At 40.6% G+C, this 25,695-nt stretch overlaps 1 protein-coding gene across 1 annotated transcript in view; it reads left to right on the top strand.

Annotated features, from left to right (window-relative positions):
- The first annotated feature begins 310 nt into the window (after positions 1–310).
- The window catches only part of LEMD3 (LEM domain containing 3), a 51,369-nt gene continuing 25,984 nt past the window's right edge, over positions 311–25,695 (top strand). Inside the window, exons 1-3 of the mRNA XM_075427881.1 lie at positions 311–1,787; positions 22,116–22,153; positions 24,567–24,633. Coding sequence (XP_075283996.1) covers positions 317–1,787; positions 22,116–22,153; positions 24,567–24,633 — 1,576 coding nt within the window. The 5' untranslated portion in view covers positions 311–316. The remainder of the gene's footprint in view (positions 1,788–22,115; positions 22,154–24,566; positions 24,634–25,695) is intronic.

The raw sequence follows: 25,695 nt of genomic DNA, 5'->3' as shown, positions 1-25,695 counted from the left end.
ACCTCCCACGGGCCGGGCGTCCCGGGGGGGGACCCCTCTCCCCGCCCCAAAGCCGCCGCCGTGCGGAGGCCGCGGGCGGGCCGGCGTCTCCCGGCGGGGCGGCGGGGGCGGCGGGGGCGGCCCCTCCCCTCCCCTCCCCTCCCCTCCCTGGCCTGGCGGCGGCGGCGGGCGGCGCCGGCGGGTGACAGGCGGGTCTAGGCCGCAGCCGAGCGCGCACGCGTCAGTTCCGGCGGGGAGCGCGGCGCGGCGCGTGGGTAGGAAACGCCGCGGCGGCGGCGGCAACGGAGGGGCGGGGGGGGGGGGGGAAGAGCGGAAGATGGCGGCGGCCGCGCAGCTGACGGACGAGGAGCTCTTCTCGGAGCTGAGGCGCTTCGGCTTCTCCCCGGGGCCGGTCACCGAGAGCACCCGGCCGGTCTACCTGAAGAAGCTGAAGAAGCTGCGCGAGGATGAGCGGGCCGGGGCCCGCGGCGCCGCCGCCAGCAAGACCCGGAACAGCAGCAACAATGCGGCGGGGGCCGGGGCGGCGCCGGGCGGGGGCGCGCGGCCGGCGGGCGCCGAGCACCCCTGCCTCCCCGGGGCCGCCGGCGGGAGCGCCCGGAGCCGCGCCGCGCCCTCCGCCGGGGCGGGCAAAGTGCTGCTGGGCTTCAGCTCGGACGAGTCGGACGCGGAAGCCAGTCCCCGCAGCCAGGCCGGCGCCGGCGGCAGGAGGGAGCGGGCTGCGCCCCTCTTCCGCAGCCTGAGGCCCGCCGCCCCCCGCGGCGGGAGCGGCGGCCCCCCCCCGGAGGAGGCGGTGGCGGCCAGGCGGAAGCCCAGCGCCTGGTGGGGGGCGGCGGCGGCGGCGGCCAGGAGACCGGCGGCGGTGGGTGCGAGGGAGCCCGGGAACGGCGAGGAGGAGGACGGAGGGGAGGAGGACGACGAGGAGGAGGAGGAGGAGAGCGAGCAGCAGCGGTGGAAGAACCGGGCCGTGAACGGTAACCGGCTGCTCTCCTGCGGCGGCGGCAGGGACAGGTACTCTGACTCGGAGGAGGAGGAGGCGGCGGCGGGGGCCAAGCAGCAGGTACCGAAGGAGGAGCCTGCCGTTCGCCGGCCCAGACGGAGCCTCAGCAGGTCTCCGGCCCCCTTCGTCGCCGGCAGATCCGCGATGGAGACGGGCCGGGAGAGGGCTGGCGGGGGCTGCCGTGCGGCCGCGGCGAGTGACGGGGCGGAGGCGGCGGCGGCCGGGAGTCTAGACAGGGGCAGGAATCGGGAGGAGGAGGCGGCGGGGGGAGGAGGAGAAGGAGGATGTGAAAACCCGGACTCGAGTGCTCCCGGCGCCAGGTACCGCCTTGGCCTACCGAAGAAATGCCCCGCAGCGTTGCTGCTGCCGCCGGCGCTCACGGACGCGGACAGCGGTAAAAGCCCGGACCCGGCGGGCACCGTTAAGAAAGCGGCCAATAACCACGTCCTCGGCGGTGCTGCCGGTAGCTATCATGCCGAATCCAGGATCTATTCGGCTGCCAACAGCTTTCCCCCCGGTGGAACCGCCTCCTCCCTTAGACTCAACCACTCCAATCATACGGGTTCGAATCATACCTACCTGAAAAACACCTACAAGAAGAATCTCTCAGAGCCCGAGGAGGAGCTTCTCCAGCAGTTCAAAAGAGAGGAGGTATCCACCACTGGAGGCTTCAGTGCACATTACCTGTCCATGTTCCTCTTAACTGCTGCATGCTTGTTCTTTCTGATACTGGGATTCACATACCTGAGAATGAGAGGTTCTGGAGTAGCTGAGGATGTGGGAGTCAACAGTAAGTATTAGGTGAAGGGTAAGAGCAGTTTCATTCCGTGACTGGATATACAACTGTTAATTGACGTTTGCGTTCCCAGACATCCCCTTGCTGAGCAGTTCTGGGTTCCACCTTGCTATAATCTTTCTATATGGCATGGAGCACAGAGAAATTGTCCTTCCCAAAGCTACATATGTTGCAAGCTGGTATAATAAGCTTGCAAGACATCTGAGGATAAACTCCTATCCTAGCGTTCCCTGCTATGGTCTGTTGATACCTTGTTTTCTAGCATGTTTTCTTAGCAAAGCAATTTTATGTGTTCTGTTCAATGTAGTGAATGTATGATTAATAGACAATAGACGTGGTAAGGATTTATGCTAATCTCACAGAATGTGCACGTTTAGCCTTGCAGGAATCCCAAGTATCTAAGATTTAACTGTGGTTGGTTGGTAGTAAAGCAGGTTTTCATTTATGTGTGCCGAGGCTTGAAAAGGATGCTAGGTTGAGATGATGTTACACAGTACAACAAACTGTGCAGTGAATGCTGAACCTATTGTGTATTGTTTTCTAATAAGTACTTATTTCTAAATTTAGTTGAGAGTATGATTATACGTGACATACTGGTGTGCTTTAGTTTGAATCTCAGCATTTATTTTTTTAATCCTGAATTACTTGGGAGCTTCTTTAATATCTGAAAGTAACTTCTTGGAGTGGATTTAGAAACTACCATTTTCTATTCACAAAGCACATGAAAATGGAAACATACCACCTAAGGGTGGTGATTCATGCTAATTAAATTCTTGGCTGCTCTGAAATGGACAGTGGAGAGTCTAACATCAGTATGAAAAATCATGCCATTGCTGCCCTAATTTCTTATCAGGAGGAATGAAAAATTATCGAAAAAGGTAGTTTTGGGGCACGAGAACATTAGAAGGTCCTTGGGGACTTGCATTTTTCTTGAAATGATGGAGGAAGGTGGGTGGGGTGTATGCACATGCATGTATTTCTTTGTATAGGTGGTAGAGGATTTATATACGCGTGTGTGGGCATGTATGCAGTGCCTTGTAAGGAGTGATCCCGCTGTTAGATTGGGATCTGCTAAATGTTACAGGGCAGAAATAGCAGTGTGGGCTGCTTTTTTCTTTTTTTTTTTTCCTTCCATCCCTTTCGAATGTTATTCGTTACATTATGGTAGCAGAGTAGTTCTTAGTTCTCTTTTGCGCTCTTTGGGGAGCAGAGTAAAGGATTCAGTGTTTAGGAAGCACAGTAGCAGCAAGGACTTCAGCATTTGCAGTGGTTTCATTGCTGCCCACATGGCCCTTAACTACTGTACACTCTTGTTTTTTGGGAAGGCAGTGAATGTATGCAGGAGGGCTAGAATTAGATGCAGTATAGTATAACTGTTGGGACTACTCGTACTCATATTCTGTGGTTAACATCTGGCCATAACTGATAGAGATGTACATAAATTTTCTTATGTATTGATAAGCTGTGGAATTCTACTAACATGTTAGATTTTTTTTTTTTCGCCCCTGAGTCTTGATACCTAGTGATTTTAACAGGGAAGAAGGTCTGTCAGCCTCCTGGAATAAACTTTCTGACTGTCAAGTTCAGTGGTTGAGTTAAAACTCACCTGCCGTGCAGAATGATAAAGCTGAATGTCCCAGCTATGCAGATAGCAGTAATACTGTGAAAAGAAATCCACTCTGAACTTTTTGTCTTGGAACAAAACTTTGTTTTGAACGTGTGAACTTTCCTATAGAGCATGTAGGATCACTGTGTTGGGTATATTAAAAGTTCACCCACCTGGAACTGATATACAGGAAAAATTGTTTTCTTCTGCGCTTTTGCTTAGTTTTGGCTGCCCAGCCAGTGGTCTGGTAGCCCAGTGTCACTTGGTAGTCCAGTTAAGCCAATTCTTGGCCTGTTCCTATTCGTCCTTGTTTCAGTGGAACTTGGGAGAGTGAATTTCCTGAAGAATTGTTCTGGCAGTGACACATTTCATTTGTCCTCCTTCCTCACAGCCCCGGGCTTTGCAAAGTAACAAATGGAAACGGGGGGAATAGGGCCCGTCAGAAGAAGCGAACAGCAGGTTTTGTGGCTAGCTCATTTGATAGCAAGAGGAGCAGGCTGCTGCTTCTAAGTAATGTGGGAATGAGCAGGGAATTACCTTGCCTGTATGCTCAGCATGTGCTCACTAGACTATTACTTCTCAAATGGGCATATGCAATGAAACTATGGTAGGCCTGCACAGCAGGCAAGAATAGACAAGACAGGCCAATAAAGACTGATTGGCTACTGGGAAGTGAAAGAACCCTGTTTTCTGTTAGGTGCTTCCCTAAGTTTAAACATCATTTGAGTGAGTCCTGATGCTCTTATGCATGTGTGGGTGTATTGTCTGTTTTCTTTATAGAAGCAGAACCAATTAATACATTTTTATTAAAAAATAATGATGTATCTCAAGAAACAACCTTTTGGTTAGGTGATCAGATACTGAGTTTTTTCTGTCTTTTAGATGGCTGTAGGTAAGATTCTGTTGGCTGAGGGTGATTTGGTTGTGAAAAACTCAGTTATTTTCAGCTTCAAACTATTGTAAAAGGTTTTAGGATTCGGTGGAGTTGCACTATACTCATCTCCATATGAGATAGTTATCATAGTTACTATGAGAAAACAAAAAGTGCAGTTGTTTATATATTTGGCTTCTTATTTTAGCTTTGCAAGGCATGATGCACAATGAGCCTAATGTTGGTTGTCTTAATTGTTCGTTGCCTAAAATGAAATTCAATCAAAATAAAATGATAGTATGTGTGTGACATTGAAAAGTATTTATCACCAAGTAACACCCAATATCAGCACTTAGAATATTTGTCAGGCTGTAATCTGGGAACAGAGGAGGCTTGTGTAATGGGGTAGGCTTGGAACTAGGTGTTGGGATTGAATTTAGGCCAGGTAAAATAACATAGATGAGAAGTGGTAAGCAGAGGACTTCAAAAGAGGATTGTCACTTACATGATGCATAATGTTCAAATGATACCTTATTCAGAGCTCTAAAATTACTATGAAGTGCTTTAGTTTTTCCCGCAAGTGTGGCATAAAATGTTCAAAGACAAGCTATTTCTTCTGTATCTAATCTGCATATGGTCACTTGAGGTAAGGTTTTTATGCATTTAGCTGTCTAAAATGTAGATAAATATCTATGGGGCTTTTCGTAAAGCATCTTAAGTGATTCAGAATTAAACTACTCTTTAAGCTTATATAAAAGACTGACTAATGCATAAGCACATACTGTGCTTGCTCTCTCTGACAGTGGTGTGAAGAAAATCACTTTGGGCCTGGTGCTGGTAACCTTGCTCGTGTGGCTCTTGCTGTAAAGGATGTTTTGCTTGCACTTGCCTTCAAAATACCATGGACTTGTACATCAACTTCTTGCCAAGCCAGCCGAGTATTTTGTCAGGAAAATAGTAGAACTGGCTTTTGTCTGTTTCCTGGGGTTCTTCAGACCCTGAAGAGTTGGATATCTCTTCCAACTAGTTTCGTTTTGTTTTGTGATGTTGCACTGAGCATCTCAAGTGGTGGCTCCTGGGAGTGAGTTCTAAAGTTATTTTTCATGGAAAGTTGATAACGATCTCTGATCAGTAAATTTTGCTTTCAGGTCTGATTTACTTTTTGAGGGCACTAGTTCAGGTGATGTTTAAAGTTGTATTCTGAAATAGGTTGCCTTTAAATTACTCTCACTGTTTCTGCTCCAGTGTTTTGCCTGGGGAGTGGTTGATGTAGCAAAACAACAAAAAAAAGTAATCTTGAAACTTTCAGGTAGGTCTTGTTTAATAAGTTATATTTTTATTAGGAGAGCCTTTTGAAAGTGACATCTCTTGCTAGTAATTTTGGTCTTTCTATGATACTTGTTACAAAACAACTTCTAGGAGAATAATCCTTACTATATTTGCTACAACTTGTGTTTTTGAAATGTTAATTCAGGGAGACTTAGCAGTTGTATATATGACAAGTGGAAGCTTATGTAAATCACAATTCTTGTTTAATTCTGTTCCATTGATGTTCCTTTGTTCTTGACTTCTAAATCTCTCAGGCGCATAAACTTCTGTGGAATTTTATGCAGGGAATTTCTTTGTTAAGAAGTTAACCTTGCTGTATAAAATACAAGATCATGACTGCTACACTAACAGGCCTGCAGATTACTATTGAAGTGCTGCAGTATTTCACAGATAACCGTTAGAAATCTACTTGCCTTCTAAGATCACTGTCTCAGAAGAGTCTATCATCTTGATAGCGTGGGCTTCAATGGAAGAAGATGAATTTTGGGTAAGAAATATTTATCGAAGAGAAGATAGTAAAAGGAGGAAGCAAATTTAAAGATCTGGAGAATTCCTATGTTGTGTGTGCTTGTGTTTTGCAAGTGATACTCGGACTTATATTTGACAATATAATGACTTCTTCCATTGACACATTAGCATATAGCTCTGTTTCTCTTTCTGTATATTGCTTTAAAATCTGGTTAGCAAGTATTTCTCCTAGGTGATGCAAAAGAAAATTCTGATGTACAGCTTAAAGACTAATCTCTCTTGTAGCTGATCCCACTTCTGTGGTTTGGTGAGTTTTGGATTAAGATCAGTAGATCATAAAGACCCTAGGCTGCCTTCATAAGGTACAGCGAGGCAGAATAGTTAGATTTCCTTAGGATTCTTGACACTTTTAAACTCTAGTCTTCCGTATGTTATATCAGAAATAACTCTTAAAAATGAGAACAAATTTGGCCAAGACTTGTACCCAAGAAAGCCCAAATAATTGTTACATAGTTCAAAATAGTTCATCTTAGCTGACTTCATATCCTTCCTAAAGGGTAATAAACAGTCTATTTACCTTTGCAGCAGATCTGTAGTATAAAGTATAAATATGAAAATTATTCATCAATATTTGAAACAAAAATGACGCAACTTAAGAATGTCTGTTTTTTTAAGGAGATAGTTGTGTTTGATGCTTTGTTCAAAGTACTTAGAACTAACTTACTTGGCATTCATACCTTAAATGTGTTGCTGTTTGCAGAGGCGTGTAAGACTTTCCTTATGCCATGACTTAAAAAAATGTAATTGTAAGAATATTTAGATGTTACTGTTGTAGGCTATGCTATTTTGTGAAGTAAATCATGAGAAATTGGAACTAAAGTTACTTGCCTGGAGAGCAAGGATGCAGAAGAGCTCTGACAGCATCTGTTTTCACTAGGTGTCAAAAACTAATCAAAAGTTTGCACTCCATAGTGCATGGTAGTCTTCTCGAAAGAAAATCTGGTTTCTGCTGGGAGAAAATTAAGGTGATCTAGAATGTGAAAGCAGATCTGGTTGCAACTTTCCCATGTTTATAAAGCATTGCAGACTAGAAAGTGGGTTAGCAAAAAGTAAACTTGTGTTTCTTCTGCTAAGAACCTCTGTCAGCTATAATAGTGTTCTTCAAGTGCAATACAGATTTTTCTGCTTAGGACAGATGCATACAGCAGTAGTGGATGCAGTGGAAATATTTTAAGGAAGAGCACACAGTACCCAAGGACTTAAATTTACCATTGTAGGAGCCCCATTTTGCACTGTTTCATAATCTTGAAGTGTCCCAGTACGAGGGGAGAATCAGGCCTGCAGCGTTTCTGTTCCTGGGAACCAATTGTGTTTCTAAAAAATCATGTACACTTAACTCCTGTTGACATCTGTGTTTCATCTGTGGTTGGTAGGTCGCAACATTTGGGCTTGATTGCTTACCAAGCGAAGCTGGCAGGAATGCTAGCGTCGTACTGAACTGATCCCTGTCATGCTTCTGGACTTGTGCTTGAACAGGCAAGAGCTGCTGTTTGAGAAAGTTGTTCGGTCACTTAGCTTAGGCAAGTAAATTAAGCAAGTATATCAGTTTTTGTTGATGAAAGTGCTGTTGCAGTGCTGTGGAGAAGCACTGAGTCTGTTGTAATCATGAGGCATATATTCCTTACGCCTTTAAAGTTTTTGTGGGTGTTTGTATTCTCTGGTAAAATTTGTTGTCTGCTGTGATTTGTGGTGAGTTGAGGGGAGTAGGTTAACTGGTTAAGGGATTGTAAGATCAAGGTATATTAAGAAGAAAAAGTGATTTTCAGGGGACTTGTATGTTTAAGAACTTCAGTAGTAGTATCCTTGTCCTTATTCGTCCTTTCTTGGCTCCTACTGTTGCTGCTGGTGCGTCTAGAGTTGTGGGAGAAGGTGGCAACACCTTTGCTGCGATTATAATAAATGAGGACATGGTGTAACTCTTGACACTGGTCAAAGTAACCTTGGTGGCTGCTGTCCACTGAGGAATCCTGATTTAGAAGAACTTGGAAAAGGGGCAGCGTTACTGATGGAAAGAAGCATACTAGTGGATGCAAGGACAAATCAAAGAACCACTGCACAACTTAAAGCTCGTCTTCTGTGTAGAAGGTTTGTTCCAGTTTATAATGTCTGATGTTGAGTCTTGTTGTAAGTGGCTGACAAAAACCCATCAGCTTCTTGAGTAAAACTGTTGACACAGGCTTTGCAGTTGATGTGAATGTGCTGTCCCTAGAAAATGAGGAATAGCAAAACAAACTCGATGCTTCTACTCCATGCAGGTATGTCCTCTTTCTACAGCTGACTGTTCAGATAATACACTGCTCTGATGCTGTCTCAGTATTTCTACAGTTTTTCGATCCGGGCAAATCAAGGCTTTGGGTTCACCCATCTCTAGTCTGAAATATTGCTATCATTCTCCCCTAGAAACTTCAGGAATTCTGTAGAAGTCTGTCCATTCAGTAAGCTTCTCAGCCCGGCTGGAGGAGTTGAAGACAGTATAGGTAATGGAGTTGGAAGATTGAATCAAGTATATTTCGATTACTTCAACATTCCATGGCATGAATAAGAAATCTGCCTTCACGAAGAGATGCTGTTTGTAACTAGAAAAAATAGCATGGCTCCAAACTGCTGAACTTTGGTTTTGGTGGCTCCTTTTTTCCAGTATCCTTATCATTGTCCCCTTTTCCCTGCTACTGTGCTGTATTTCCCACAATGCTATTTTAGCGCTGTTCCTCTGTTCTGCTGTGTGTTTACAGTCTGCTGTGGAGGGTGAGAGGGTAAGGAGCAAGGGAGTGTGGATGCATGCTAAATGTGAAACAGGCAAACGTGGTGTGCCTGTTGGGCCTGGTTTGTTGGAGCAGATGTGCTGTTATGTCTGGTGTTTTGCAGACATGAATTCCTCTTTTTGCAGAGGAAAAGATCAAATTTTCTTCTCACTGAGGATCATATGGTAACACATGTATCTTGAGTAAAGCTGCGTTTTTAAAGTCTTAAATTACTTTAGCTGCTTTCAGTGAACTCTGAGTGACAGGCTGAGTTCATAATAGAAGGTTGTTTAATGTGGGGAGGAGAAGAGGTAGGGGCTTAAAAAGGGAGGTCTAACATTGAATTAAGTGGCGTTAAAACAAAGTAGTCTACAAGATCCATTGAATTTCAGGGATGCTGTGCTAGATAGCTAAGAAATAGATCTGTTCATAAATGGAGGACTGCAGACCAATTCCTAGGCCAGTTTTCTCTGTCTTGGAGAAGGCCATTTACTTAATTAGAAATTGGAAGATGGCTTATTAGAAAATAATTGGTTTATATGCATGCTAAGACTTTCTTCATACTGCCTTTATTCACTTAAGTCTTCATACAGGATTGATGTACAGGTCACATCCCAGTAACCTTTTCTTTATTGAAAAAGTACAAGAAACTTTTATACTTGGGCTCACAGCGCCTTGGGTAAATGCAGCATCAGCCTGTCCTTGCTAAGCAGCCGACTGAACAAAACTTATTGTGCGAGGACTTCTGGAATGAGTTGGATAACGTCTAGGCTGGAATAGCACTACATTTAAGGCCACATCTAGATCTTAATTTTCCTTTTCTCTACAGAAAAATGTTTCTTTGAAGGTCAGTTAAATCTGAATTGCATATCGGAAAAGCTTCAGACTGTCCATTGACTTTATAACTGCTTATGTTAGCTTTTGGATATTTTCAACTGGCTGCGTATCAAAGCCACTCACCTTAACCATCAGTCCACTCAATACTCGTCATCTCACTATGCAGTTATACAATAAAACATTCCACAGCGCACTCAGTCAGTAATGATTATCCCAGTGTCTGTTCAGTATCATTAAGGTGCACGACACAAGCACCTCATGTCCAATATTCGTATATCTCACAGCACAACTTCATCAAAGTGGTGTGTGACCAACAATATCTACACATTCAGAGAGCATAGAAGTCTAGAACTTGCCTGAAACCTAGATAGTGATAGTGGTGCATTTACTGTGAATGAGGGGTTTCAGATATCAAAAAGTAGATGTGTGATTGTTTTGTTGGTGTTGCCTGAAACAGCTCTTGGTTGTGGTGTGTGGTGGTTTGCTTGTGTGTTGTTTGTTGGTTTGTTTTTTTTTTTTTGGTAATTCCCAGGATGTTTTCCAGGAAATGATAAAACATTCGTCATGAAATTTTTTGTTCATCTCTGACATTTGACCCATATCTGAAAGTTTTGTGGCTGTTTGTTCTTTTTCCCGTGTCATGCTTCAGACAACCAGAGGGTATTTATTAATTTTGTTGAGTGACAGACTGGGTAGTGCATATGTGACAAACCCCTGAGAGGCCTCTTTCAGGCTATGAAAATCCACAGTCAAACTGAATTATTGGGGAAGGGCCAGTCTGGCAGTCTTGCCTGTGCTGTTTCTCATTCTTGCAAATTCATTGGAAATAGTTTACTGTTACTGTGTAAATAGGAGAAAATAATTTATGAAATTCCTTGGTGGGGTCTCAAAAAGGAGAGTATGATGTCAGGTTCATCCCTAGTCTGTTTCTGTATTGATTTGCACCTGATGTGTGATCCAACAAAGCTTCTGGAGGTGTGAGGCACAGTGTATTTCAAGGAAAAAGGCAGGCTTTTTTTTTTTTTTTTTTTTTAAAAAAAAAATGTGTCGAAGGAAGTTATGCTGTCCTGGGGAGACTTTGCCTAGCTGAGAAAATGAGGTTAGAGATGCAGATTTCCTTCTGGAGAAGGAACTAGTATTGCTACTTATTTTGGGGCTGTGTTTCGCTTATCTGTAAGCATGTGAAGGACTGCTTAGCTTTGGAGAAAGGTTTTCCTAAATCACTGTGGGAAGTGGGGAATCTGAGCTGTATCTAAAGGATGTATTCATGCTTGGGTACTTTGTATTTTGTGTATTATAGAAAACACATGTTCCTTTTGATATAAACTCAGAAAATAAAAATTGAGTGTTGAGAACATGTCAAAGAACGCCATACTGTTGTACTGTCTGTACAGTGTCCTTTGAGCTAGTAGTTATTCATTTCTCATTGAAAACCAGAAATACCAGCCTCTGAAGTACTCCTGAGAGCTCAGTCATTCAGAATGGGCAGGTGTATATGCACAGTCTGACTTGGTGATCCTAGGTGTATTGTGACCAGTGTCTGTTAAGTTTGGCTTTCATCGAAGGTGGTACTCCCTGCAGAAACACTGTAGATTTTTTTTTTTTTAGCTTGTTTACATTGCGCAGTAATGTGTCTGTGCACTTTGGAATCGAGCAATGCAGTAGCTAATGTATTTTTTTATTTATAACTTTAAATACTGTTTTTTTCTCTTGACCTTCAGCTAAACGTGCTGCTTATGAACTGACAACAAATGTCTGTGGATTGAGTACAAGTGCATGTGAAGTGGGGGGGGGAGGGAAACCCCAGTGCGATGTTAAATCCAGACTTGTTTTATTCTGCTGTATAGGATGTGTGGTATTGAAGTCCTTCCTTTGAAGGGAGAGCAAACTGTGGAGGGGAAATCACATGGAACTAGCAACCTTGGGAAGGAGCTGTGCTGGTGATTTGAGGACCAAAGGCCAGAAGAGTCTGCCTGTCCCTTCTGTAAGGAAATAAATTAGTGTGTGATATTCTTTGCCATTCAGGAGATTGGAATGTGCTGAGCTTCTTACACAAACCTTGGCATCAGACTACTAGCTATATGGCTAGCTGTACTTTCTTAAGCATGAGATAAATGGTTTGAGGAAGGATCTTGTTTTGTAAACTTTGTTTTGTAGTTTAAGCACCTACCTTTGTATACTATAGTGTAGCGACTTGCACACTACAGAGTTCTCATGTATCTACAAATATGCAATGGTGTAGTACGGCGTTATTGTCCCCAGTGTTTGAGATCTTAGCAAGAGTCACGTGTTCTTCCTTTCCATCCCCTTTTTTTGCTGTTTCTGTATGGAAGATGGAGTTTCATGCCTAGACGGGTTCTTTCTCCTCTCTAGATCCACCTGGCTCAGGAGATGGGCACACAGTACTGCTAGAAGATTCATCAACTTAATCTGTGAGCTGATGACATAACCTTTTAACTAACAGGCATAACCTGTTTAATTGCTAAACAATTATGACAACAATATTGGAAGTCTTAGTTCAAGCAGACTTTTCAGTTGAGTGTAGGAGCCAATGGCAATGGTGTATAAGGATAATGGTGATGTATGGCTGTGTGGTCAAGTTGGTCCAGTTGTTCCCTTCAGATAATTTTTAGTTGAACCAGTCAGTTCATGCTGTCAAACAAATGGAGCTGGTGTGGTAGACAGTTTGGAAGGTTATCTGTCCAGCTGAGTAAAAATGGGACTTACTGAACATTGCCTACTTTTCTTCGTTTACAGTCGAGAGGTGTTATGTCTTGAATTACTGCTGAGCTCCTCTGGTTTTGAGCTCTGCAAACTTCTGCTATGTGTGGTGGGCAGTTTTCCCTCTTCTATTTAGCTAACGTATACTTGTGGTAGGTCGGCTGCTGCTTCCTCTGTGAAGGCTCATCTTTTGTCATGACGAGAGACCTGCTAGCTGCTACGCATAGGGTAAGCTCTTTTTTCTCCCTAGGATACACTAGGGCACCTGTCTTCAGTTTTACTGCTGTGTTCAGGCTTTGTATAGATCATTGTTCAGCAGTTCTGCTGCTCTTAGTACAGCAAGCAGTGACAGACTAATGTGTGCTGAACGGTTATGAGGACAGAGGCACAGCAGAACCCCGGTTTTAAATCTGAAGAGTTGTGATGTGGTCATGATCTTGACTTTGTTAACGTCTTTGCTCTCATGATTCAGGGTCCCTTAAGAGTTCTCCTGTCAGTGCTCTCCATTTGAATGTTATTTTTGGATGCTGTAAACTGTTCATACTGTTATAGTATGTTAGTAATGCTTTGTAACTAAAGTCTATCTGGAAGAAGAGGTTGTAGCTGTTTTTTTTACATTGGAATCTCTTCAAGACAGGAATCCTTCCTGCTTGTATGAGACCATAGGGCAGAGACTGGGCCCCTTGGCAGAGTGACAGTAGATTTAATATTTAATTGCAGATTCCCATTGATTCTTAAACCTTCTGTGTTTTAATAACACTTGCTTTATGAGTTTGCTTTCTGTCTTGAGTTTTGGAGTTTGAGGGAAGCAGACCACTTCCTAATTTAGCATTGAGCTGCTTGTGCTGCCATGTTTTCAAGGTATAGCTTCTCCTGCTTCTGAATATCTTTGAGGTTTTTTCCACTTGTATTCATTTATTGAAGTCATGGCTGTGTTTTGACATTGGGAAGGAGCACAGAAGAAGAGGGAAGAACTGTTACGGAAGCCTATTCTGATTCTCTGCAAGTGAAGGTATTGTAAAATGCTGGTGGGTGTCTGAAGTTTAATGTTTCTTCTGGTAATGTTTTGAAACTGCTGATAAAAGCAGTTTTAGTGTGTTGGGTTTTTTTTTCCTTTTCCTACAGATAAATACTAGCCTATAATGGAGATAGTGTGTGTGTACAAGGAATGTAGTATTACCTAGTTTTTACAATGCATAGCAAATGCAGTTCTCCTGAGCTGTATTTTCCTAATGGAACACAGACAGCTATTTCTGCATTGAAATATAGTATGCTTTGTAATATAATGTAAAAGAGTGTGTGTGCAAATTCTATTGCTATAAAGCATTTCTTTACACTTGTAGAAATAAAACTGGAAAAGAGGATACTTTGTTTTAAGAATTGTTTTAGCTTTCCACAAATACAGATCATGCAAAATGATTTTGTAAATAACCTAGCAGCTTAATGTGCTCTTGCTTAAGTCTGCTTTTATACTGAGTATGCTCCATTGGGATTAATGTAGGCATAGAGGAGACGGAATTTGGGGTGAAGACCAGTTCCTGGGTGGATGTAGCAGCTGGAAGTATTGTTTGAAGTGTTTGGTGACTGGCACTTGGTACTTCTGATGACACACCACACCCCCCACGCCCCCTGAGTTAGGGGTATGAAACGCTGCCCAAGTCTTTTCTGCCCAAATTTCTTATCCATCTATGGAACTGGGGACTTAAAATGCTGTATTATTTTGTTGCTGATAGTGGTGGTGTAAAGTTTGTTCTGTTTCTTGGTGTGGCTGCATTGGTTCTTGTTTGGGCTCATTTACTTGTTCCTTCATTTGCTGCATACAGTTATTTTCACAGGGTGTTCTAGTAGAAAAAGTGAACTTTCATGCTTTCTTCATACACATAGGCAGGTTGTACATTCTTCCTTTTGAAATAAGCAGTATCTGTACTATAGCTCTGCAGGGGTTTTTTCTTCCTTCGCTGAGTCTTGCTGTGGTTGATGGTGATATTTAGGAAACAGGAGACCAGAAAGAAGGAGAGGCAGTCTCTTTGTTAATATTTGCAGGTGTTGGTCTGAAGTATCAGCTCTGTTTGAAGTGGACACTTCAGTACAGTAGATTCTAGCTGGCAGCAGTGTTCACAGAGTGAATGTGGCAATAATACAGTGAAAGCTTCCTCTAAAGTCAGCTGTGATGTCTTGGCAACTGTTTCAGTTCTGGATTTATTTTATAAGGCTTTTTGCTTAAAAAAGGTGATGTTCTTAAGAACAGGCAGCCAACTATTCTGCTTTGTTTTCGCAGTACTGGGATACCTACAGGCACTACACAGATTAAAATATTGTACTTCAACATTTTATCACAAAACTTATGATTTATAGGCTTTTCAATCATTACTACAAGTACTAGAATGAAACTAGGATTTTTATTTTAGTGAAACTGAATAATCTGATGAGAAGATCTCCCAAAACAATAGTTTGTCTTCTGAAATATGGAACCAGTGGACATGACTCTCTTAAGAGCATCTTTCAACATTCAGGTTTATTCTAACCAACATTTAAATAGGCAGGAGTAGATTTGAGCATTTCTAGAAAGGGTGATACAGCTAAAATATGCAGAGGTTTTTTCAAGCAGCAGTGAAGAACTCCAAAGAGAAATTCTGGTATTTCCCACCCTTTTACCTAAAATAATGAAGACTACTATTTTCAGGGCTGATAGAAAATGTGTCTGAACTGAAATGTCTTATCACAAATATGATAGTTTTAATTCTTCTAGAGGAGGGTTTTGTCAAGAAATAAAAAGTGATTATGGAATAGTGTAGTTGTATCATCAACCCTTATCACCTATTCACAAACAAAATGAATTCAAATGATATTGGGGAAAAATTACCAGCAAAAGCTCTCTAAACTGAGGTGGTTGAAAAACTGACTTGATGTTAAGCAAAGATTCAGCTGTCTTTAGAATTCACTAATCCTTGTGGTAGATTGTGCTGCCATTCAAAATTGGCATGGCCAAGGACTATTCGAACTGAAATACAAAAACTGTTTCCAAGGCACACAAAGATGATCTGTAGTGAAGGAATTGCTCAGCGTGGTGTATGACTTGGTGTCTTATTACCAAAGCACAGAGGTCTAGCCTACTGATTCAAAGTGTATTTTACCTCAGTTAGCATGATCTGGAGATGCACGTCCTGCAAAAGTGTTCATTTGTTTTGAGTATTGAGTAGTTGCAGAGAGGAAAATAAAGGCAGGATTATTTTATTATAAGCTGTTTGCAAAATGGAGCTCTGGAATAACTTCTTTCCTGTGATAACTTATTTGGGTTTTTGTTTGGTTTTCTGGCATTAAGGTTAAGAAGCTTCAACAGACAATGTTTCAGAATTTTCTTTGACACGACCACAGTATGTCACTGTGTGGAATCAGTACTTGACCCCAAACTTACTGGAAAAAGGTTACAGGTCTGTTGGCTGATGCTGAAAGTACTTGGATTGTAAAATTGTTGAGAACGCATTTCCAAAGTCATGTAGAAAAAGACTGGGCTAAAGGCCTGTTTTGGATAGCAGTGCTTCCAGTATTGTTGCTTCCCCTGTTAACAATACATTATCCAGCTAAATTTTTTTTTTGTGAAGAAAAAATTCTAATGGAAACTTTAGGTTATCAACTTGCTGAACACACCTTCACAGGACAAATTTTGGAAAAAATACTGCTTCTGGTTTGGGATTAGTCTGCTTGTGACGTGGTGGGTGGAGAGGAGAAAAGTACTTTTGTGTTTGCAGGGAGGAATGCTGTTGCTTCTGCAGAAGTTGCTGGCTTAGAAGTGTGTGTTGCAGCGTACAGTCTCTGAATCCTTGTGTGGATGGTATTTGGCACATTTGGTATCATCACATGGAGGAATGAAGTGCTTACAGGTTAACTGAGATCATTCTTGTTTCTGCAGCTGTGGCTTTACAGCTCCTTGAAGTTGCATTGGAAAGTTGCTTTTTCATTTATAAAATCACATTATCTGTGTGTTCTGAAATAGATTATGGCATTACAATGATTCTGTTAAAAATGTTAGCTTAATATTCAGTAGTGGTAAAGAAGGAAACACAGTGGTGAGGTTTTTCTATTTTTTGGGAAGGGAATTGAGAACAAAGTATATTTGAGAGGATATGTTATCGGTATGGCACTAGTAATCCGTGGTGCTCCTTTGTTTTGAATAGCATCCAACTCTGGTCTCCAACCTCAGAAAGGACATAGCAGAGCTGCAAAAAGGTTTGGAGGGCAGTAATATGATCAAAAGCATGGCATGGCTTTCATATCAAGGATGAGTATGACTCTTGAGTGTGGGATAGTGAGGACTGAGGAATGAAGTAAAGGCATGAGTATTACGGAGAGTGTGAATAGGGTTTGATTACTCACTGTCTCCTCTTACACAGGGGGGAGTTTCTCAAGTTAACAAGTGGCAAGTTCAGAGTAGGCAGAGAAACTGGGTTTTCGCACATGCATGTTTAAGTTTTGGAACTCTGACTGTACGTTGCTGAAGCTAAAAGCTTGCATGGGGTTAATGTGGGACTAGACAAATTGATAGGGAAAAATACACTGGAGTTGATAATTTAGGAAAAAAAGCCAGGCGCTTCTGTCTGTCTTGGGAAGCTTCTGAGGTACAAATTGTTTTATGACGGGGAGAATATTCTGTTGGAGTATCAGCATGTACTTTATATTCTTATGCTGCGACACTAATTTTTGCCACTGTTCTGTTTATTTCCCCCCTCCAGTTAGGGACAGGTGTCTCTGAAGAGAGTAAAACTTGCTGCTGCTGGAGACAGGGCTCTGGGCTAGTTGAATCCTTGGTCTGTGCCGGTGTGACTGCAAGAATGGTAACACTGCAGGGCAATGTACCACAGCATCTAGGACACAGATGTAGTGGAAGGATTAGCTGCTTTCTCGTATCCTGATTTGGTGACCTGAAGGTGACTGAATCCCTTATTTTGGTGCCATGTTAGTGATATGTTTCTAGCTTATGTCCTAAGTAAAGGTACTTTTATTTGTGTATGTCTTCTTTCTAGGTATAACTGCCTCTGAAGCTATGTCAGTCTTTGGAACTTGTACATTAAGACTCTATAAAAGCTGACTTATGTGTTCACGAATGTCTGCAATTAGACTGCAACTTCATGTCTGTTAAAGCATGAGTTGAAAAAGAGGAGAAATCCCACTTTGTGCTCCCTGTTTGTCTTACTGAAGAAAATTAAACCCTTGTAAATACTATGTCTGTCTGCAATTGTTACCAATGTATTAGTGAGGAAAATGGCTGGTGATGGTGGTGAGTGGTTTTATTGTTACTTTAAAGATGATCACTTCTGTATTCTAGCAAAAATTAAGATTAATTATGTTGACACTGACTGCACTTGTATTCCTAAAATTGAGAATCTCTGTGAGATAGCTTGGTATGTGCGTTTGTGTTGACAGCTTTGGCTGGAATGCTTTGGAGCTGTGCTGCGACCCTTGGCTTTGTATTGGTGATGTTTTGTTTGAGATTGACCAATTCCGCCATTCTGAGGAATTCTAGTAGTCTGTAAGTCATCATTTGCAGCTTGTCCCAACAGTAATATGTGTAAATTAGTTACTGCTAAGGATCAATAGTCATCTTTTCAATTAACCAGAACAATATTTGTATGCTGCTTTGATTTCTTTTGTGGGCTTTTTGGTACTCTTATTGTCTTGTTCCTGATTAACTAGCATTTAAATAAGATCGCTTCTTAAAAATGGAATTTAAATAACATATCCCTGCCTGTTCTGAAATCAGGTTTCAGGTGAGCATGATGTCCCTTAGTGTGCTTACTTTTTCTTTCCTTCCGTGTCTGGCCAAGGAATCATGTTATCGTTACACCTTGCCAGGAATGAAGCTCTTCTCCCAATGCAACAAACTTTGAAGCAGGATGTTTAGCTATTACAGTGTTGATGTGGTTCCCTTTGCCAAGTTTTTGAAGTTTTTCTTCTGTTAAAATACTCTTGCTTTTTTATCCTGTAGGTAGTATTCACACGTGGCCAGGTAAAACTGTTGTGCTTCTCATAGTTTTGCTGCTGTCTGGGGAGTTCTGATGGGTAACGAGATTGCCATGCCCAGGTAGTTTGTTGTGTCCCTTCTTTCTTGAGGGTAATGGATGTGCTTGTTGGTTGCCTAACCTGGAGAGAAGACCCGCTAGGACAACAGCCAGGAGATTCCTGTTGTAGAAAATTACCTCTGTAGTTTTTAGCTTTGTAGTAGAAGTAGATGAGAACTTGTTCTTTCAAGTTCATAAAAATGTGAGCTTGATAGATAGACTACTTTTAAGGCTGGTAATTGTTGCTGTATGGTACAGGTCTTGAACCCTTTTTGAGGAGGAGCCTTGGAAGTGTGGTATGTTCACGTAAGAAACTCTTCTATTAGTAATTAGTGCTTAGTTTGGTAGGACAAGAACTGGTTACTGTTAAAACTATACTTATATATTTCAAAAGCTATCAAGAAACCTTTTGAACCAGTAATGTTGATGTAATATATTGAAATACCGTAGACATGTTTGAGTAGGTGAAAACTTTACATCTGTGGCTGGAGCAAGTGGGAGGATTTGGTAAGAGCTTAGATCCTGAACAAAAGAAAGAAGGGTGGATTCAGAACAGAGGAATTACTGAAGTAGTTAAGGATTGGCCTTATTAACTCAAGTTAATCAAGGTTGTGGTAAACAGGTGCAGATTGATTAACAGTTGTTAATTGCATATGCAGCTGACAAATTGCTGCAGTTGCATTTAGCATGCTTGCCTCTTAAGACATCATGCATCTTAAACTATATTAACCTCTTACATAAAATGTATCTCACTTATTGGTTATCTTGCCATAAAATCACTAACTTCATACAGATTTCATGGAAATCCTATAGTGAGTTAAAATAATGAATTACAAGGATTTATTAAATTTTTGTGATAGACAGTTTTGGAGGAGTGCGGTTTTTATCACTTTAACTGCTGTGCATTTGTGAAAGAGAGGCAAATATTGACATCTCATCTGGTTTGCTTCATAAATTCAGTGTTTTAATTTATCCAAATGTGAAGTTGCTCACATGTGAGATGGACTGTACACTGGGATGGTGATGCTGGTAAAGTCCGAGTATAACACCACCATTGCCTTCACTTAATTGCTATAGTGTCCTAGTGTATGTACAATCACAGCTGACAGCTTCAGTTTACATCTGTGCAGGCATGGAAGTATTGCATTTGTGTTTGTTCGTGGCTTTCATCAGTGCTAAAATATGTTTGTCAGGTATACTGAAATCTACATGTTGTTGTCTCATGCCTCCCCCCCACCTTCCATGCCCTTCCAATCTAAAACCGTATAATCAAGATTTCATGTATGCACAATAAGATTGACCTTGGGAAGAGACCATAATTACATAATTATTCTGTCTGGATAACTAACGATCAAACTGGGAGGTTGGCAGTCATCTAGAGCCTTGGCTGTGTTTCTCTAATCCTATTTTAGGATATTTAGATTAAGTTTAGTGTACTGGGAATGTTCTGCTGAGTTAATGAATGAAATACATAGAAGCTTTGTAAAGTTGGTAGCTTGATAATCTAGTAGGCAGTGTCTGAGAATTTGCGTTTATAGAATGAAATGTGGTGTAGGGCTTGGTTTACAAGAGTGCTTGAAGATCATCTGTTCCCATCAATTTTAATTAATCTGATACCTGAATCAAGTATTCAGATGTCTGTGAAAACCAGTCCCTGTGTTTCGGTGGTTTTGTTCTGGCTTTTTTTCCATTTGCTATATCAAGGGAAGCTGAAGTGCTTATTGCTGTTGGGTAGGTAGCATGCTTAATTTTCTTCTAAACTCAGGCACGTGGACGAACCGTTGTTTGCAAAGTTTCAGGGTCAAGGTTTCTTCTTCACTCAAAGCATTTTCTTTGCCTTGATCTTTTATGCATGATTTGTTGGTTGTAATTGTAGAAATGTGTTCCTTACCACTGCTCCGTGTAGAAGCAATGAAACGGTAATCATTCCCACTTCAAACTTGCCTTTCAAAAATAAGGTGAAATGGGTCAGCACCTGGTTGCTGCCAACAGTGCTATGGAAGTTTGTGCAGCTGGTAAATTACATTGTTTTACAAATAATTAAATTGTTTTTATAAAATCTGTTTTTTTAGTTACTTATCCAGATGCTATTACACTTGGCAAAGGTTAGGGGACCCCTAGTTTGTAAGTTGGGCCTTAATGTCTTTTTTATCCTACGCTCTTCCTAAATGAGAAATCTTGCCATGAATGTGATCTGGTGTGTCCACCTTTATTTCTCTTATTCCCATTTATAACTAAATTAACTGATCAGCTTAATAATCATGATTATGATTCAAGAGTCAAGATATTGTCAATCAGCTGACTGTTGGGGAGGCAGCTCTTGATGTTTTGTGAATATCTTTATGCATGGGAGTGCCTTATAAGAAGTCAAATTGGTTAGCACTGTCAGAGGCTGTTGCTGAGTTACCTTCAAATGCAAGCAGAAATACTGTATAAACAGCTGCAATATCTGCAGTGGGGGGGGTGGGTGTAATTACACCGTGTAAATGGAATTACGTATTTTGGACACTGTTTAAGATGGTACTTGTCTTTTACTATGCTGTAGTATAGAAAGTTGAACTGCAGGATTTCAAAGCACACAGAATTCTTCCCAGTCTGAGATTTCTTCCAGATTCTCTATGCAAATGCATCAGACCTAGAAGTAGTGGAAAGTACTCTTTTTCGTTTGGAAGAGCTCTACTTTTGGTAGAACTGTATATGGAGCAGCGAGCCCCTTCAAGTTCTACCTGTTCTTGGCGTGCTTTCAACATCTGCAATGATGTGATGACATTTGCAACCTAGACATTCAATTTTTGTGTCAGGTTTCCCAGGGTGCTTACTTCTCTCTTGTGTCTGTACTTGGTGAACTGTGGTCAGTAGAAGTTTCATTTTTCTGTTTGAATAGTACATAGAACTGCTAATTTCTGCATAAGTTCAAACTGTGCGTGAAACAAGAGTTGTGGCTTAGAAAGGCAAGACAATATGCTTTAATGGCGATTGCTTTCTGCCTTGGTAACTTTTTAGTTACCAGCTGGTCAGTCTTAAGTGGAAGCATAGCACAAATTACTTTTCTGATTTCAGCTTCTCTTCCTTGAAGAATATATTTTTGTAGCCAAGAGGAATATAATAGATGAACTTACGCTTTCAGGAGCTGTGGAAACTTTTGTTTAGAAAGGAAGGAATGGTCATTGAGTCACAATGCACTTCTCACCTGAGCTCTCAGTGCGTTATCCCTTAACTGTTGTCAAAACAGAAAATGCTGATGAGTTGTACAACTTTGTCACATGGATTATTCTTTAGTAAAAAAAGTAGTTTTACTTTTTTAAACTAGACACTAAAACCTTCAAATTATGATTTCAATGCAGTTGAGCCATTAAAGCAAGAATTTGGCAAATGCCAAGCACGGTTGTGTTTGTGTGGAAGTAGTTGTGAAATTTGCAGGTATACAAGATTCTGATTTAACTTAAATGTTTGTATAGTGCAGTATCAAATGTGGAGTTAAGTCAAAGGCTAATAGCTGCCTAATTGTTATTTGCCATATTATGGACTTGTTTGGTTTTGTCTGAAGATTAGTGGTGTCATAAAGCTACAATGTTATACTTTTTTTAGTATTTTCAGACTCCAGAATGAAATTATTTTTTTCTCTTTTGACAGTCAAGAATTCCGTCAGTGAAGAACTAGAAAAAATAGAAGTAAGTAAAACCACCTAGTATTGACACTTTTTAATCTGTCAAATGATTATGTAAAAACAATACAGATCTTTTCAGAAGGATGCAGTTTCAGAATGTCTTGCATGAGATGAATGCCTTTCTTGAAACTTTAACATTTTAATTTCTTGTTTTTCATCTCGGGCAATATAACTGGTTACAAGGTTTGGCTGTGGCATGCTAGTTGCTTTATATACTAAGAAAATGTTACATAATTTATGTTGTAGAGCTATGAGGAAAAATTGTGTTGTAAGTTTTGAGGCTAAATTTATCGTTTGTCTCTTACTGTTTCCATTTGGCTTCTCGACCTTGAAAGGACAGCTGGTAAGAGATGATTGACTTGAAACTCCAGGATCTTATTTAATACCATAGAAGAGCAAGGGTTAGACTCCTTCAGAAAATGGATTTAAAAGTTTGTCTGTTTCACTTTGATTCTATTCTGTTACTTGTTCCTATATTCACTTCTTCAACTGGAATATCGGGATAACCATTTTTGGAATGTCATCCTTGAAGGTATCTGTATTATTCTTAGTTCTGCAGCATGTGTTTTGGTGGTTCTCTGTTTTGGCCTTCAGTCTTTCTGCCTGGACTGTAAACATAGTGATCTGCTTTTGCTAGGCATATATAAGCAAGTATTGCAAGATAATTGTGTAGGTGTTTGTGTTGTTGTTTGGGGTTTTTTTTGTCTAGGATTGAGCTCTCCAAAAGCGAATCATTGCGTATTTTAAGTAGGTAGCCATGGCTAGTTACTTGGGAAGAAAATGTTTCTGAATATTTTCAACAAATTGAATTTGATGGGATAAATTCTGAGGATTCTTTCAGAATGACTTTAGTAGTGCAGAGAGAATGCATCTTTTGCACTGGGCCTTACAGCTTGAGAACCTGTTCTGTGTGTTATTTTCTTCTGTGTTTCTTGTGTGTTGTTCCATGATAATCCTACTCCATGCTTGATTGTTCGTTAGCTATGAAGGTTATACTGTTCAGTTCCTTCCTTTACACGATCTGACCATTAATTGAAGAAAAGAATTTGGTGACAAAAATGTTTCATGTCTGTCTCAGCGTAGCTCTTGGTGAAGTCATGGGTGTACCTACTGACAGATGAATGGAACTTGGAGTGCTGCTGTTTTTGTGTGCATGTGGTAGAGGACTGATTTTCCTCTTCTGCCATGCCCAGTATTTTCCAGCCAGGAAATGAGTTAATAAGGTTGGTTAGTTTCCTGGGGAGTACCGACTATATCCATTTAATCTCGATGATAGTTTTGTAGGACCAGAATATGCATAGGTGATGCTGGTAATTGTTGGTATCATCTGTGGGAATTAATTTGTCAAATGTTTGATCAATGAAACAAGTATTCTGCTTTTTGGTAGCAGTTTTCTTACAGAAAAAAAAAAATTGGAGTATTCGGATTTCAAAATGATGTCAGACAGTGCTGGTGCTTCAGGGAATTAAAAATATACTTAGCTTTTTCAGTATGAGTATAATCAGCAGATGCACAAACTGGAATATTACTTTCCTTGCATATTGTCTGAATAAAGGCTCTAGTCTTATCTCAGCCATGTGACTGCCCCAGGAGTCAGAGACAGTGTAAAGGAACCCCACATTTTAGAATGGCCTTTAGTAGTCAGTGTATGTCATTACAGGTTCCTTATCTTCATATTTCGAATAATTCATTCTAATATAAAATATTTCTGGATAAATGTCAATTAAATTGCTCAATATCTTGATGAAAAAGTTTAACTCTCCTGTAAGTAACAATTATATGACACTTTATATTTGTGCTTATTTCAGAATTAGGCCTTTTTATACTAGTGGCATACACAGGAACTATCAGCAAGATTGTATTGTCAACAGCTTTCTGTTTGGAGTGTTTTGTTTTTGGTTTTTTAGTTAAGTTACTGTAGTTTGAAGGTACACAGCAAGAATCTTACTTTGTTATGAATGTTATGCGGGAATATGGCCAGATGGTACTTCAGTGTGGTTTGTATGAAGTGTCACTGTACATTTATTAAGAATAAAATTATTTCATTGTTACAGAGTAGATATTAAATCAACCCGAAATAAATTACCAGATTTTTTTTGGCTCATTGCACTGTTCCATCAGTAGTATTAAAATAATCTTTTGAGCTGTCAGTTTTAACTGGCAGATCCATTAGAGTCCAGGTTACAATCTAGTTTAGTTCCAGTCAAGATGTGAAAAATCAATATTGTGAATAGTTCAAAATCTATTGCTTGCATCATTGATGTGTGAAACACTATAGCTTTCTACCTGTTTGTGTAACAGCCCCCTCCCCCCTTTTCTTTTTCCCCTGATGGTATATAAAGATTTTTGGGCTAAATAGAAGAAAACACATCTCTACTAATGTTAGTTTTAACATGAATATGTCTTTCTAATTCTAGGAAGATGAAAGAAGTCTCATGATGAACAGCTTATATGCACTTCATGATAAATTGGCACAAGTAGCAGGTAACACTAAAAATCTTGTGACTAAGAGCATTATGGCAACAGCTACAAAGAGGTCTATGCTTGGACAGTGATTTGCAACAACTGGTATATGCTGGGGCCCTGATAGCCATTTAGAGTTCCGTTTTGGGAAACTAGAAATCCCATTTCTAGTTCACTTACACTGCCTTTTTCACCACTGTAGTGCCTTTTGTTGCAATATTTTTTAGTTAACGGGATAGGTTGTTGAATATCGTGATCCTGTATGGCTTTTGATCTAATGTCTTAGTGCTTTATTAATCTGATTTCAATAAAAGGTTTAAATATGCTATATGTGGAGCAGAATATATATTTATTTTAAAGGTAGATATTTCACTATAGTGGAAAAATGTCTGAAAAACAACATATTTTGCAACAAGCAGAAAATGCTTACTAATACAATGAACAGTAGTGGATGAACAAGATTGGACTATTTTGTTTAACAAGGCAACTTAACCATTCTAATTATACAGTAATGAAAAGTGCTGTATATAGTAGTATGTCAGATGATGTTTAGGATTTGTATTAATTATTGAATATTCAAAGTAAAAATACAGTGCGTTTGCCTAGAGTCGTAGTTAGCACATCTTTGAACTGCAGAGATACCTACACATCACAATCAGGAGGTGGTAAAGTTAAGACTGTTTATAACATCAGCATCTGGTGAGGGTGAGTTATAGCAGAATCTGCTTCATTACTGTTAAGCCATTTATTTATCATCCTTGCTTGTTTAATCCATAATGAGTTTAGGAGACAGTGGTTCGGTTTTTGTTTTTTAAGCCTTACTGTTCTTTGTGCCAGCTATTTGTTTTGCAACAGCAAGTTTCACCAAGAAGGCTATTCCACTATTATTAGGTGCTACAGACATTTCTCAAATGTTACAAAAATGTGGAAACAACTCTGTGTCAGATACAAGACTGACAATTTAATATGCCAGAGATGTATGGGAAATATGTGAGAAATTTTGAGCAGCTCTGTAATACCTTTAAATTGCAAGAGTAATCTTTCTGCAGAAGCTCGTTGTTTCCAGAGAATTTACGATATCTG

Source organism: Opisthocomus hoazin, chromosome 8 (assembly GCF_030867145.1).
Source record: "Opisthocomus hoazin isolate bOpiHoa1 chromosome 8, bOpiHoa1.hap1, whole genome shotgun sequence".
Classification (NCBI taxonomy): domain Eukaryota; kingdom Metazoa; phylum Chordata; class Aves; order Opisthocomiformes; family Opisthocomidae; genus Opisthocomus; species Opisthocomus hoazin.
The sequence above is the reverse complement of the archived record's forward strand: the minus strand, read 5'-3'. Positions and strand labels throughout refer to the sequence as shown.